The 15,388-nt window shown below is 33.4% G+C and overlaps 2 protein-coding genes across 4 annotated transcripts; both read right to left on the reverse strand.

Moving 5' to 3' along the window:
- Positions 1-3,036: 3,036 nt before the first annotated feature.
- On the reverse strand, positions 3,037-7,128 carry LOC18604789 (uncharacterized). 3 transcript variants are annotated; one of them, XM_018118197.2, is made up of 3 exons: positions 7,024-7,128; positions 5,280-5,430; positions 3,037-4,800 (listed from the first exon to the last, which is right to left on the reverse strand). In XM_018118197.2, exons 2-3 carry the CDS (start codon positions 5,422-5,424, stop codon positions 3,398-3,400), a joined length of 1,548 nt encoding a protein of 515 aa, XP_017973686.1. In that variant the 5' UTR covers positions 5,425-5,430; positions 7,024-7,128; the 3' UTR covers positions 3,037-3,397. The 3 variants fall into 3 exon arrangements, with proteins under 3 accessions (XP_017973686.1, XP_088660933.1, XP_088660932.1); XM_088804807.1 differs by lacking the exon at positions 7,024-7,128 and adding an exon at positions 6,835-7,010; XM_088804806.1 differs by lacking the exon at positions 7,024-7,128 and adding an exon at positions 6,376-7,010.
- A 1,054-nt stretch (positions 7,129-8,182) lies between these two features.
- Positions 8,183-14,198, reverse strand: LOC18604790 (Leucine-rich repeat (LRR) family protein). The gene is made up of 10 exons (XM_007037442.3): positions 13,804-14,198; positions 12,910-12,979; positions 12,660-12,706; positions 12,185-12,293; positions 11,948-12,033; positions 11,572-11,662; positions 10,545-10,630; positions 9,391-9,477; positions 9,161-9,293; positions 8,183-8,491 (listed from the first exon to the last, which is right to left on the reverse strand). The coding sequence occupies exons 1-9, from the start codon at positions 13,900-13,902 to the stop codon at positions 9,183-9,185; spliced, it is 786 nt and encodes a 261-aa protein (XP_007037504.1). The 5' UTR covers positions 13,903-14,198; the 3' UTR covers positions 8,183-8,491; positions 9,161-9,182.
- Between the last annotated feature and the right edge of the window lie 1,190 nt (positions 14,199-15,388).

A 15,388-nucleotide genomic window follows, 5' to 3' on the forward strand; every position in this document is an offset into this window, starting at 1 on the left:
TGGGAAAAAGTGTAAAAGGAAATTGCGTGGTAAAGTTGCTGAGAATCTTCTCCTTAGGCGGCCTTTCACTTTGTGAAACTTTTCTGTTAACACCTAATTACTATATATAATCTGAATTCAAAGTTTATATGCTAATTAACGTCAAATAACAAAATTGTTTAAGTCGTTATGTGAAAGAATTGAATTTTTTTTTTTTGTTTTAATGCTTTACGTATGGAGTTTTACGAGTCTCTTGAACTATATATATATATAATTGGAGACAGTTTTTTCATATTATTTTATTTTGATGATTCAAGATGAAATTTAATATATATATTTATGAATGTAGATATGTATGTATGTATATATGAGTTAGTTACGTGTATATGTGGAGTCGTCGCTTTTTATACATATGGCCTAATTAATGATAAAGGTGCATGTGTGTGGCTTGATATGAGTAATAATGGTGCATGTGGTTATAGTGAGGAAGCTAAGGTCCTCCCTCACCAGCAATTCTTAGGGCATACTCAAGAGAGTCGATGAATTTCTGTTGAGTGATGAACCTTTAAGAAGCTTTGAAAGAGCTAATTAAATGTTATGTAGGACCACCTAGCTAGTCTCCGGATGGAAGGAAGGGGCAGTTTGGAGTAAGCACACTGCCTTTTTTTTTTTTTTTTTTTTATTGTTTTCTTCGTCTTTTCTTAATTACTATAACTAAGCAAAGAGGTCTTTTTATTGCTTAGCTGCTTATATATATATATATAATCCTCTTATCCAACGCCACATGTGGGCGTTTTAATCAAAGATTAGTTCATAATAATAATAATAATAGCTTTCCTAATATATTATTCCTCATGCATAGCAGCCCTTACTTGATTGTAATTATTACAAATAGGGGACAAGAAAAATTCTGCTACAACAATAGAAATGATTCATCTTCAGTTCTAAGTTCTATTTAGATTTTGAATCAAATCACAGTAATGGAAACCCTTACATAAAATTAATATATTTAATTGAATTCAATTTACGTTTATTTCTATTTTATCTTAGATCACAAAATTAAATGTCATTGATAATATCGATGAGTAATGTTTGAATGGTCCTACAATTTGTTAATTTTCAACTTAAACAATCTTAGTTAATGAAATTGAACTTTTTTCGAAACTAATTATTTTAGTTGTATTAAAGCTTTTTAACACAACTTTTTGTGTCATTAAATGATATGTTTTATAGTTTGAAAAATCTCAACAGATTAGTTAATATTAATAGCAATACCTAAAACTTTTCTACTTGTAAAGAAAAGATTTGTCATCTGCTGATTGTCCATCTAAACTCTTTGAGCTAATTCCCATGATCACCCACAGAAAAGAGTTTGCATTGGTCGCATTCCACTAACAGTTTGGACTTTTGAGGGAAAATAAATAAAGGAAATAAAAAAGAATAAAAGTCAGTGTAGTTTGATTATACTTGTTTACCTCTCTAACCACTATTGTAATTATCAAAACCTGGTAACTAAACTGCATCAAATTCTGGCACCAAATGTGATGATCACTAGGAAAATTATTGTTTCTCATAAGAATCATAGGGCAGGAAGAAATATATATATATATATATATATATATATATATTTAGTGTCAAACTTGGAATCTGGAATGGAAATTAAAATGGGTTGCAGCTAGTTAGGTGAGTCAATGACACTTGAGATCATCATTAATTATAGGAATGCAATTTCTGTGAATTTATCAAAACTCTGGAATTATATATGATAGATCACGTAGTTATATGTTTCTTGCAAAATAAGATCCTAGCTGGATTACTTTACACACCTTTTTGGGCCACTAAAGTTAGGAAAAGTCAAGCACTACTCCCCCCATAGCTGATATTGAAAGGAAAGTAGGAAACCAAGTGGGGTTGGAAGGTTTTTGAAGAGGATCTTGATCAAGGGTTTCCATAATTCTGATCCATTGCGCCGTTTGGTCAACTGTCGCACAAATTTTCCCTTGATTAATCATGTTAGTCAAGGTTAAACCAAGTTACTAGATGGCTAGTCTCTCATTAATTAGTTGTTGAGCTTTTTCAAAGTTCTCACTTCACTCAATCAATCCCTGATTGGATTAAACAGTGCGACTTTCCGGATTAATGCTCCTCTCTCTTGGAAATAAACAAGCAAAGCAAAGAAAAACTGACATTCTTCACACTACAACGAAGCTAGTGATTGCATTTACAAGCTGTGCCATTAAGTTATTGGGTAATAGTACCTGTACAACTATTGTGATTGAGACTCCTTATCAAAGGGTCAACACCATGCTATTATTGCTATAAATTAGATTAAATACAAGCTTAGTAGAGGTGACGAAATGAATCCGAATTTAAAAGTCACACCAAGTTCGAATAATTCCAAAAATTAAAAAGTTTGAACCCGAAAATATTCAAACTTGATATCATTCCGATCCTAGTTAAGCTTGAAACGATATGAAATCTGGATGCAAACGCACCCAGGTGACGCCTCTCTCTTTTATCGTGGCTAAATGCTACTTGTACAGAGTTGAAGGTGCTGCACCATTTAATGTCAACTTGCAGAGTAATGTACTTTATCATAGTTATAATGACGAAAGCCTCAGTCTATCTATCTGTAAGCATGAGAACAAGTGGTTGGTTTTGAAAGAGATCCTTGAAATCTAAAGAAAATGACAGAAAAAACAGAAAGTAAAGCGCATTGGAGTTGCTAAAGATAGAATATATTCCAATCTGACATACTGTTTCTGCAGATTATAAAGGGTGCCATTCGAATTCAGTGGATAGTGATCTTTTTGACTGCCTAAAGCTTGTTTCTTCACCATTATTTTTTTGAGATATTGCTTTGCAGCGTCACCCCAGCAGCATCTTACAGTTAGAGAATGGGGTGATGATGTCCAAAATATAACTTGGGCTTAAGGAACCAGTAAGAGGAATATCATCAAACAAGTTAACTGATATGCATTCAAATAAAGGCAACCATTTTACTTCCTTGAAGAAAAACCAGAAACAAAATTCTGCAGTGGAGGGAAAGATACCAGATCCTTGTAAGCCGTGTATTTATATTCCGAAAATCATCTCATCCGATGGGAGAGAACTCTTCATGACCTTCTATGAAAGGTGGCAGATAGCATTGCATTAAAAGTGCCCCCAAAAAATGAAAACTAATCACCTTCTAAAATTCTCTATATTACAATGAAGGGAGGTTTCTATCATATGTGAATGTACAAGGAAAATTGAACTCTTCTATTCATTGATAAGAATTCAATCTGCGGAGGGAAGTTTCCTATGATTTATCAAGATTGTAAATCTCAGATGGCAGGCGCTTTTCATACCACCATCACTACAATATAATGACAACAAAACTGCTCAAAGCTTTTTCCATCTATTGCTCTGTAATATATCATGATCCATCCCCAAAAACCTCTTCAATCATACTACATGTGGGCAAGAAGTCGATTTTATTTTTTTGGCAAGTTGGATATCCAGCATCCCAAACTTTAGTATCACATGGTTCCAAAACATATCCATGGCTACCTCCATTGTTTAACCCATTTAAGTTACCTTGCCACTGATCAGCATTGTCAGCATTCACCGGTGTTTCATGTGATGCAGCCCCTGTATCAGAAGATGTGCATGAATCATCCTGGACTTCTCGTTCCTCTTGTTCTCCTTGTGTATCCTTGAGAGTTTTCCCGTGCAGCTGAGCTGTGGGATCAGAACCACAGCTGCTAAACAACTTTTCAGAATAAGTTTCTGAAACTTTGGTAGCATCTCCACGACTACCTAAATCTATACTGTGATTGTCACAAGTTTCATCTGCAATATCCTCATCAAAAACACACAAGCCAGCTTCCTGGCTCCGATGATTATCAAAATCTTCTTGACATATAGGTGATTCAATGACAGATTCCTCATCTTCATCTGAGAACCCAACTTCATTGTTGCCAGAATCATCAGTCCCCTGCCACTCATCATTATCACTATCAATACTCATTGATTCACACCTGTTCTGCTCAGACCTTTTCCGCAGCATAAATACATTGAAGTAATAACTGACAATATCCTCTTTGGTTCGGTAAGGGAAAACAGACACGAGGCTGTCCCAGAAATTCCTCCCCAAGGATGCTGGATTAGAGAATACAACTTTGTGGAATAGCTGTTCCTCCTCCTCACTCCATTTCATTGTCACTAGTTCACCCATGTCACAGAAACCAAGCTCCACAAATTTCTCATGCCCAAGAGATTTTCTAAGTTCCTCTCTTGCTTCCATAATGTGCTGCCTGACACACCTGATAGAATCCTTGTCCTCACAACTGCAATCAGATCTGCCACTTCCAACTTTGTCATCATATGCAGAAGATTCGAATGCAGGCATTGGAATGATACAAGTTCCCATCAGTTTATTCTCATATCTGTCAGCAGCAGTTTCAGATGCATCTGTATCATTAGAAGTATTCCTGGCAACCTGTGAGTCCCATTCTGGAATATCTGCTTGGTAATTGGGTCCAGCAAGAACTTGTTTCCGTGGAGGGCATTCCAAAAGTATAGAATAGATATCATCCCAACGGGCTGATGTCCTTACTTGGCGTTCAGGGTGAAAACATTCTGCGAATGAAGGTATGTGAAGTGGTTCTTCTGGCCATGAGTCTTCTTCACCAGTACAACAGGTGCCCAAGGAAGAGATGGCAATGCAGCTAGGAACATTGGCTTCAAAGTCCTCAGCGTTTCCTGGGTGTTTAGTATCAATGGCATTCGCAAGCTTTTCATCACACTCGGTATTAGCATTTATGAATCTGTCCTCACCTTTACCGATTACAAATTACAACGCAGTAAGAAATAATCGAAAAGAATTACAAAAGGGGAAACAAATTGACATATTTCCAACTGAATCATCTAATACTTTCGTGTTATTTAAACAAGCACTCTTCCCAACTGGTAAAAACTCAAAAGGCACATGAAAATAGACTCAAGAGTAACTCGGAGAATGAATTTGACCCAGGCATATTAAATCAGTGCCTTGACATAATTAAATCGCATAAAGAACCGACACACATGATTGAATAATCCAATCTGAATATATTAGATGCAAAAATCATTCATTCAAGTGAGATCCTGGATCAGGATTCAAAGGATGGCGACCTGTTTAATATTGGGCTCAATGACTATTTACATCATTAGTTACGATAGACAGGATAGCCAAAATAGGAAATGTCAAATTAACATGCCTAAATCCCAGCCTAAGAGTCCCACATGTATTTTATCACAGGCTAGAAGTTCTGTACCTGAAGCATTAGAAATCAGGGAATCATCTTCAGGTAAAAAAGATTCTGAAGATAAAACCAGTTTATTACTACATTCTGCTTGTCTTGATTGCTTGTTTGAAACCTCAAATGTATCCTCCTCCACAAAAGGCCGCTTATGTACCATGTTAAACTGCATTACAAAGTTGAAACTGATAAGAGAATAGCAAAGCAAAATAATTGTTGGCAAAATAACTCTACTGTAAGTTGCAGCAGGGAAGCAACAAAACCAAAGACGGATAATTGACGATGATGACAATGACAACAACTGCAACAACAGCCACAACGACAACAAACAACAAAAGATAAAACTTTTTCCAATAGATAGAATAAGCTATAGAAGTCATATTATGCCAGTTTATAAAGGGAAATGAACACTGGAGGAGGGGGCAGGGAATCAGATCATGCTCACTATAAATAAGCTTTATATGACAAGTCAGTGAGTAGTACTAAAGGACAAAATCACCAATATTTTTACACAACCAACAAAATTCACTTGGATACATTCCCGCCTGCTAAATCATATCCCAAAAATCTACTTAAGACATCAGAAATAATATGACATAAACTACATTAGAGTTCAATATAGTAAATAAATGTCATAATCAAATAACACACTTTCCAATGCCACATTAGACATCCAAAAATGACATGTTACACATGCACACACAAACTAATAATCCAAAATACTACAGAAACATAAGCACCTAAGCTAAAATGGTCATGCCATAAGTTTTTACTTTAATAATATAAATGACACAACACTACAGATCATCAAAAAGCTCACATGCTCATGTATCAATGTAGGAAAAAGTTGAAAAGTTTTTTTGATGTCACTGTTATTAGTAGTTTTCTATTATATTTATAATTAATTGTTACTTATTCAATTATTCTTATTTAATACTATTATTATGTGGGAGTGGCGTCAGTAATTTGGGGTATCCTTTTAGCAATATTATATTTTGGGGTGGCAAAATGACTGTTCTCGTTTAAAAAAAAAATTACTAATTTTTTATTCAAAATTTACAATTAAGAAGATTATAATTTGGAAATTAACCAAAAACATTTATTCTAATACCTCAGAAAAAAGGTCTTCCTTCAAATGATCGATCGGATCACAATTTGGAAATTATGTCTTAATTAACAAGCAATCAAGGGTTAGGATTACGGTATTATATGCGACTTGACTTTCCCCCACCTTAATTGAACGAAAAAAAAAAAAGCCCCAATTTGAATAAAACCTAACCCTAGATCTTAAATTTGTCAAAGGAATCTACAAAATTGAAGCTTATTCACGAACAAAAGCGCCTATTCCCAACAAATTTAATTCAAACACCTCACAGATCTATAGATCAGACAATCTATTACGAATAGAAACCTAGAAATCAAATAACCCTAAAAAAACGATCTTTTTAAAACTAATTTGAAATCAGAAAGAATCCAGATCCAGAAAAATCTAACCCACAAAAGGACATAACGAATCTTAAATCGGAATTTACAGATCGATAACTTAGAGAAAAAAAAAAAGAACCCTAACCTTAGAAACAGATCTAAGAACCGGCAAAGAATAAAAGCAGAATAGATCGATAGAGAATGACAAAAATTAATCAAATCTGAGCTTGAACTTATAATAAAAAGACAAAATCGAGATCAAATCGATCGAGAAATGAACGAGATCGAAATTGGGGAATCGTCAATTACGTAAAAAAGTAAAAGCAAGGGTTACCTTTTTTTTGTAACAGAAATATCCGAAAATGGAAATAGCCTGAAAAAAGGACACGTATCTGTTGATAATTACGGGGACTGCCACTCGGATTAAGGGGAATAGAAAAGGCGTATATGTAGGATCATTGTATGGGGTTTATAAGCGTTTGGCGGACCGCGATTTTGATGGACTGGCCTATGGGTGAGTTACACGTGGCATGTATATGGAGGGAAAGGAGGAAAATTTTGACACCTACTACTTTCAAAATTTTGACTTTCCATTTTTTTGCCTCTTTTATTCTTTTGAGTATTATTTTAAATAATGGCCAAATATAATTTTGTTATTTTTCTCTTTTTTTATTAAAGTGGCCCTTAATTAATTTTTTTAGTTAATTTAAGTTCATTAATATATTATGAGTCTATTTTTTCAATTCAAAACGCATGTCTATTAAATAAAACAATATCGTTATTTATAAACTCAAAACTTATAAATAGAGAAATATAGTTATTTATAAACTCAATTACTCATTTTGTCTCTTTTTTTTTTTAAATGAAAACTCATTTTATCTTTTATTCATACAAGATTAGTGACATTTTACCTCATTCAATTATTCAACATCCACTCATAGCTAGATTAGAGCTACCCACCTTAATCTAGCCTATCTCGACTCCTTCATATCTTTTAAAAAAGATTTCAAATCAATCTCAAACTTTAATATCACTTGTCATAAGTTAATATTTTTAATTTAAAAAACATGTCTATTTTGTGAAAAAAAATTTTACTTATAAACTAAAGACGCATTCGATTTGTTATTTATGTAAGATCCGTGAAAAAAAAAAGTTAGTAATTATAAATATAAATATATATATATATATATATATATGTTCAATTTAAACTCAATTAAATGTTTAAAATTATTAAGGTCAAATTTCTTTACATTTAATCTAAGACGGCATTTATGGAACAAGGTGGATTTACTTTTGCTACACTAACAGAACAGCTCATTTCAATTAAGTTGATAGACAAATTCAGGGATGGGAGGACAAATATAAAGGCAATCAAATTTAGGCAACACCTCTTTGGGAAAAGGGCATTTTAACGTGAAATGCAAGAATGCTGGGGAAAATTAGGAAAATGAAACATGTCACATGTACCACTCCTGCAGTATAAGAATCCAAGATGAAAATGCTGCAAGTTGTAATTCACAAAGAAAAACAATTCAAGGAATCATTCTTTAACAAGAGAAGCAAGCAGTTGTTTCATATACAACTCTGCAAATTTCGAGCATATAAAACTACAAAAAGAGCTATCATTTACACAGAAACCAACCCAATTCTCTAAGTATACACCTTGTTTGTCTTGTTAAAGAGGACTCATAAATACCAACATCATCCATCCCAAACTGCAACCCAAGCTATTTGACGTATGAGGCCGTCAGGATATGACACCTATTCCTGGTTGGTCTCAACCCATCAAAACCTTCTCCATTCTGTTCAGAAGAAATAATGGTTGAATTAAATCATCAATCAATTGTTGGAATAGACAAGGCATGCAATACACAGTATCACTTAATTAGACCCAAAATTTGCAAAGATGCCATAGGGTATCACATCTGAATGATACTCCTGCCAAAGGTGCAGACCTGGTTTTGCCTTGCATGTATCCTAGTCCCTTTACAAAGTATCAATTTGTTTCAGCACAAAGTATTTTAGGCAGCCAATCAGCTCTATTTAAGTTTTTCCATTACCAATATGCAACTTGTAGTCTTAAATTTCAAAAGCTATAAAAACTGCAGTTGTAGCTAAATTAATTCATACAGCATTGAGCCTTAAACATCCCATCCTGTAAGTTACTTATCCAATAACAGCATAAATAGCAAGAAATATTAACTAGGTAATTTAAAAAACCTCTAACTTAAAAATTGAGGAGATAAATAGCATCATATCGAGTATCATCATAATAATGTTGAAATGATAGCACATGCTTCAGTTAAGAACAAAAAATTTTGCTAGTTCTGAAATATATTTGTCCAGATGTGTGCAATAACCTTAATAGATGTTTCAAAAGTAAAAGAAGTGTAGGACACTATCAAAAGTCTGCTGTATGACTCAATCTTTTTTTTTTTTTTTTTTTGGATAATTATATGACTCAATCTTACCAGAATTGTGAATGCCACAGGGTTATAGATCAACACCCTCATCAAGGCCTTTGGAACTGATCATCACATTAGAGTCAATTTGCTTGTCAAACTTCTTCTTCCTCCTTGCTTCAAATTCTTGGAATCCATCCATCTAAATATATATATTTGTTAAAGCATACCTAACTTTAGTACTTTTTCTGGAAAATTATCAACTGCATCTAGCAGTAGTGAATCATGGAGATACTTACTTGCTGAAACTGATCCATAGAAATAGGATTGCCATGCAGTGAGATATTCTGGAGAGTTTTGCAGTCTTTCAATAAATTAGAAGGTATCTGTAACCAAGAGATATCACAGTATAAATAGAAAGCAAGCTACAAAAATTGTCCTTGAAAATATTTATTAAACAAAAATACACAGCCTACTATTTTAGAACATATTCATTCTAAAGTGAAATTGTATCAATTGCTGTGTACAAGTTAAATTAAGCTGCATTCGCATAGGAAGTTCTGTGCAGCCAAAAGACATTGGCTAAATCTTGTTTTCCACCACATATGGATATTGATGCTTTATTTCTTCTTTTATTTGTACAATTGTTTGGGGGAAGTCCATGCTTTATATTAATAAGGCAAGTCCACTTAATCCCTTTTTAGTAACTCCTGCTCCCACATTTCTTATAATTGATTGCACAAGATGTCATTGCATGAACCTCCATGTCCAGAGACCCTTGCACAAACAGCAGGAGAACAAAAGTTGCACAATGCTTTGTACATTCTAAATCATGCCAACTGGAATACCTTCTGCTTTCAAATTTTTAAATGCATAAGGTTGAGAAACCACAAACAACAAGAGCCAGTTGTCAAGCTCTCCAATCCTAAAAAACTGCATACAAGCAATCCTGCAATAATGGTTATCACCAATTTGCACTTGAACTTTTGGGCATCTTATTTATAAGCATCTTGCATAATGCCATATTTAAGAACTTCAGATGGTACAATAAACGTGTTAATTCTCTTCTATCAAATATTCAAGATTAGTTCAATCAGATTGTGATCAGGAAGTTGCAACAAATATTAAACCTACTAATCTGCTCAAATCTTTGTATCCAGCCACATTAATCCATTTCATCAATTATTTCCAATTGTTAATCTTGTACAAGAGTATACACCAAATAACCAAAACTTCAAGGCTTGTTTGAAAGCTCCCCAATTAAGACCATAATTAGGAGACATTGACATTTCTGGAAAAATGTCAGAGGAGACAGAAAATCCAATAGCAAGAAGTATAGTGGTTGCTGATCCTATTGTAACCAACACAACTAATACAAGGATAATAACAAATCTACCAATGTTATTGTGCAGGAGGAAGAAGTTAGAAATGACATGAACTATGTAGTAACTACCTCGCTGACGTTGTTATTGTTTAAGCAAAGTGACTTTAGGTGAATGAGATTGCAAACAGATGCGGGAAGTTCTTCAATAAGATTATCTGCAAAGTCAGACAAATCATGAAGCTGAGAGTTGTAAAAATAGGATTATAATGCATGAAAGTATAGCACCACAACTACTGTAGTCATTATTCAGAAATCTATGTAAAATTTGGAGTGCAGACAGAGTCAAGAACCCTTTCCACTCCTATCAATTAAACGACAACCTAATCCGCAAACAACTAGACACCTTCACAGCATAAGCATTTTGTTTTTGTCAATCTATGTTATATGCGACATAACTCAGGATGAACAAGGCCTGATCTCATATTGCTCATAAAAATATCTCAACTAAAACATGAAGCATTTTTCAATAAACATGCAATAAGATTTCCAAAATTATGATGCTACTAAACTAAGACAAATCATCATTAAAAGGCAACCAATCAAAATATAAGAAGGGATAGAAAAGAGAAAGATCAGCCAACAGACAAGGACTATTGAATTACACACACAAGGAGCCTTGGTGTTCGTAAATTGGCAGATGAATCTCATCCAAGACTATTGCTCTCAAATTTTCATCTTGTGAAAGTTTCTTGGAGATATACAAATGCTGTTACTAATAGCTCTTGCTAATGGAAAAAATAATTAGGTAGAGATAATTTACTTTACAAGGGCAAAGAAGAAAACATAAGACACAACAACTTGGACAAAGAATAAGTAACATTAAATCGTATAAAAAAATTTAAATTCATAAAATGCAAATCAGACACAGAAGATATTAATATTTAATAGTTTATAAAATTTTAATATTTCTGCTACTTTCATCAAAGTGAGTTACTAAATCTCACTAAGGCAATTTAGACAATCAAACACACAGATAACATACTGACATCCTGAGAGATTGCATTCAAAAAAACATTCGACGGTTATTCTTTTAAAAAGAACAAGCAGTTTTGTGGCAAAAGAGTGAGAAATGGTAAATATGCATTGATAAACATACCATTTGCTTGCAGTTCTTCCAAAGAAAAGCAGCTCCCAACTGATTCAGGAAGATACTTTAACTTGTTATTAGACACATTAAGAAGGGACAACTGCATTTCCAAACAACATAAATTAGATCCAGGAATTATCAGCAAATTTCTAAACATTATCATATCCCCACTGATCTTAGTACTCTTTTTCTTCATTAACACTATCATTAATCTATTCATAAAATCAAAGTAAGATCAAGTCGGCTGATCTCAAGATAAATTGATTGTAGTTCATTAGCATTATTACCGGTGCTTAAACCAGGCAAACATGCAAATATTTGTTAAACCAAAGGGGGTAATGAACAGTTCCATCAAGTTCATTGTTCACTAAGTGGAGTCACTTACATTACGCAAGCTGCCAATAGTCTCAGGCAAGGATGTTAACATATTTCCATAGATCGACAACCGCTCAAGTCTTACCAGCTGGCCCACTGGACAGAAGAAATGCAGTTAGAAGCCAGTGAAACAAAATAATTGCCCCATGACGTTTGCAGGCATTGCCATGAAGCAAATCTGCAAATAATGGGGGCAAAAGAATGTGTAGATATAAAATTTTCTTACTTATTTAGAAAAGGATATTACCTTCATCAGGCAAAGAAGTAATTTGGTTCCCATCAAGTATCATAACTTTCAGAGACTGAAGCTTCCCCAGATTAATTGGTAGTCGCTCAATAAGATTGGTGCTTAAGATCTGGCGGGGACAAAAGAGAGAGAGCTACTTTAAAAGGTAGCTAAGTGTTATATACCCTGATTTTAGGAAAAGAAATGCAGTCTCTTCATCCATCTAATCAAACCAATATGCTAACATGGACATTCAAATGCTCATGTTAGACAAAAAATATTCCAAAAGAATGTATTTGTCGAAGATAACAAGACATTATTCCAGTGCCCCAAAAAGTAATCAATGCAAACAGTAACCAAAATGTGAAAGTGAGATACTTCCCTTTCTATCAGTCTTTTCTCCTTTTGTTACTAAATTGAACAAGAAACAGATAAAAGGGTCCACCAACAATTAGAAAATAAAACATATTCTAAACAACATGCACATATTTCTTACCAGACGATGCATGTTGACTAGTTTGCTGATTTCCATTGGAATTTCAACTGCATGGAAGGATAAACCAGACTAAGAACAATAACTAAGAAAATTAAGGCTTCATTGAGCTAGGTTAAGAGATTTAAAAGAAATGATATTTGTTTTCTTTACTTAGAAAAATAGGAAATCATATTTGACTAACTTCTGCTCAATCTACTAAGAAAGGATGTTTCTTCTGTTTCATGTGTCTCACAAGCAGAAACGGCCATACCTAATTTATTGTGTGTTAAATCAAGAGTTCGAACAGATCTATCCAGATCAAGAACTTCATCAGGAAATGTCTGCTCAATTCAAAGCGCGCATCAGCATATACACAAGGAATAAATGCAATAATCCCCATTCTAAGTCATTTGAACTACCATGTTTCTCAACCAATATGGCATAAAATTTGCAATAACAAATTAATTTATCTATTAATTTGTAATTCACACCAAAGAAACGCATACAGGTTAGGTTAACTCCAGTTATTGTTGCTTTGGCTATTTGCTTTATTCTATTGGCTTTCAAAGAGTTGCAATAAAGCAAAAATTGCTAAAAAAGAAAAACCATAATTAATTAAAAATGAAAAAATGACTAAAATACAGTACCAACGTTAACCTGGTTGTATACATAAAAGTAAGAACATGCATTTCACTTAAAAAAGTTACATTTCTTAATTTTAATTTTTCAGAAATATTATTTACTTTAGTATCCAAACAACGATAAAAGTAACAAAAACAACAACTATAAAGGTGAAAAGAGCAATAACGATACGTAACCCAATAACAAAATGATTGCAACAGTTTGTGGATTAATACTCAATCCCGTAAGTCAAGAAAATAAAATGAGAGTAGCCTTTGTACACATAAACAGTAGACGTTTATGCAATACTAACATAAAGCTAAAAACAAACATAAGAAATTGCATCGAATTGGAGAAGAATTAGCCTGTCATAAGCAACATGAGGACTCTTAAAACTTCTAAAATAATAATGAGACAAACAAATGAAGCAAAACCCAGAAACCATCATCATCTAAAATGTCAATTTCCTTCCCCAAATACTCAAATTGTATATAAAAGAAAAAGAAAGAAAATCCCAGACAGATTAAAAAAGAAAAGGGCTTACCTTCAATTTGGCGTCGCGTAAAGCAACAATGCCAGTTGATCGCCACCGGGCAATCCTGTTAGCTTTGGAATCCGCGCCTTTACTTTCACAACATCCCATCTTTCTCTCTTTCTAAATTCTTCTTTCTTTCCCCTTCTTTTTTTCCCTCTTTTTCCCTAAAACTCAACAACAAAAAAGAAAAAGGAAAAAGAAAAAAAAAAGAGATTAAACAGATGGGTCAGAAATGGATGAGTCACCAAGGTCGCCGGCTTGGAAGAGCCCGCATATCGGGTTTATGTTTTTCAGGAAAAACCGCGTTGGATTGGTTGAGTTTTGCGTGGAATTTTGGCGTTTGTACTGTATTTATATATCGGTTGGGTTGTGTTGGCTTCTGGTTTTGTCGTTTTGATACTTGTACCAGTTTGGTCTTTCCATTTTGGTACATCCTCTACGCTAGTTTATTAAAATGCATTTTGGTACATCCATTTTGGTTAACACAGGAGGACGTAGGAAAGGTGGGGGAACGACAGTTGTTATTTTTATCACATTGGGTAAATTTCCTCGACAGATTCAATCCTTATGTCTTTATGTCACAATAACAAAATTAAGACTAAGATTTTTTATCTCTATTGTTTGATCAACATTAAGCTTCAATCCATGTGTTTTTTCTAATAAGATTAGGAGCAAATAAAAGAGAAGATACCTTGTTTATCTTTGTATTTAATTCTCTCTCTTTTATAATTGTGGTTAATGTTGTTTTATTTGCATAGAGCTCTAACAATTTTAAAACGGGTAAGATTCGAAATTTTTTTTCTAAATTTAAATAAAAAAATATAAAAAAATTTATTTACATCGCAAGAGAAAAATGAATCATTGGCCTTTCCCCTTTTAAATTCTAATAGAGTTTCCTTTTAGTCCTGAACCTCTTAACCCTCTTCAAATTGTTACAGTTTAAACGTTCAATTAACTCGACCGTTGGCTTTTGCATGGACATGTATAACTAAAAAGGGGTTAGCGGTGCAGAGAAAGGGTACAAAGGTTGCCTCATGTTTGACTTTGGTTCCTATTAAGAAGATTGCCAAGGTGTTTAGTGACGAGAAGCCTGAATCAGACCCACTGGCTCTCCTAAAAGTTGATTTGCTTGCTGTGTTGTGCGCACAATCTGATTAGGTTAAATTAGTGATTATATGTTGGGTTAACCACAAAGATGTATTTTTCCTACTTTTTAATTCCAAAAATATAGTTATTAAATAGAAAAAAACTCATATTTATTAACTTCATACCAAATCATATTATTAAACACAAAAAACAAAAAAGTTAAAAACAATGCTTTCATTCAATAAGTTATCCGAAAAATAAAAAATATTACATTTTTTAATTAAATATTTTTTGTCAAAATACCTATTAAGTCTTTCTACTTTTGCATTTTATTTAATTTAATTCTTGTACTTAAAATTAAAGTAATTTAATCAATTGATTTTAAGAATTGCTTCAATTTAGTCATTCCTTTTAATAGCATCTAATTTTACTGTTAAAAAGATAACATCAGCGTTAACGTGACACATTTTGATGACGTGGTACTAAAATGATGACATAACAATGCTAA

The sequence above is a fragment of the Theobroma cacao genome, chromosome 3 (genome assembly GCF_053813885.1).
Source record: "Theobroma cacao isolate CCN51 chromosome 3, ASM5381388v1, whole genome shotgun sequence".
In the NCBI taxonomy this organism is placed as follows: domain Eukaryota; kingdom Viridiplantae; phylum Streptophyta; class Magnoliopsida; order Malvales; family Malvaceae; genus Theobroma; species Theobroma cacao.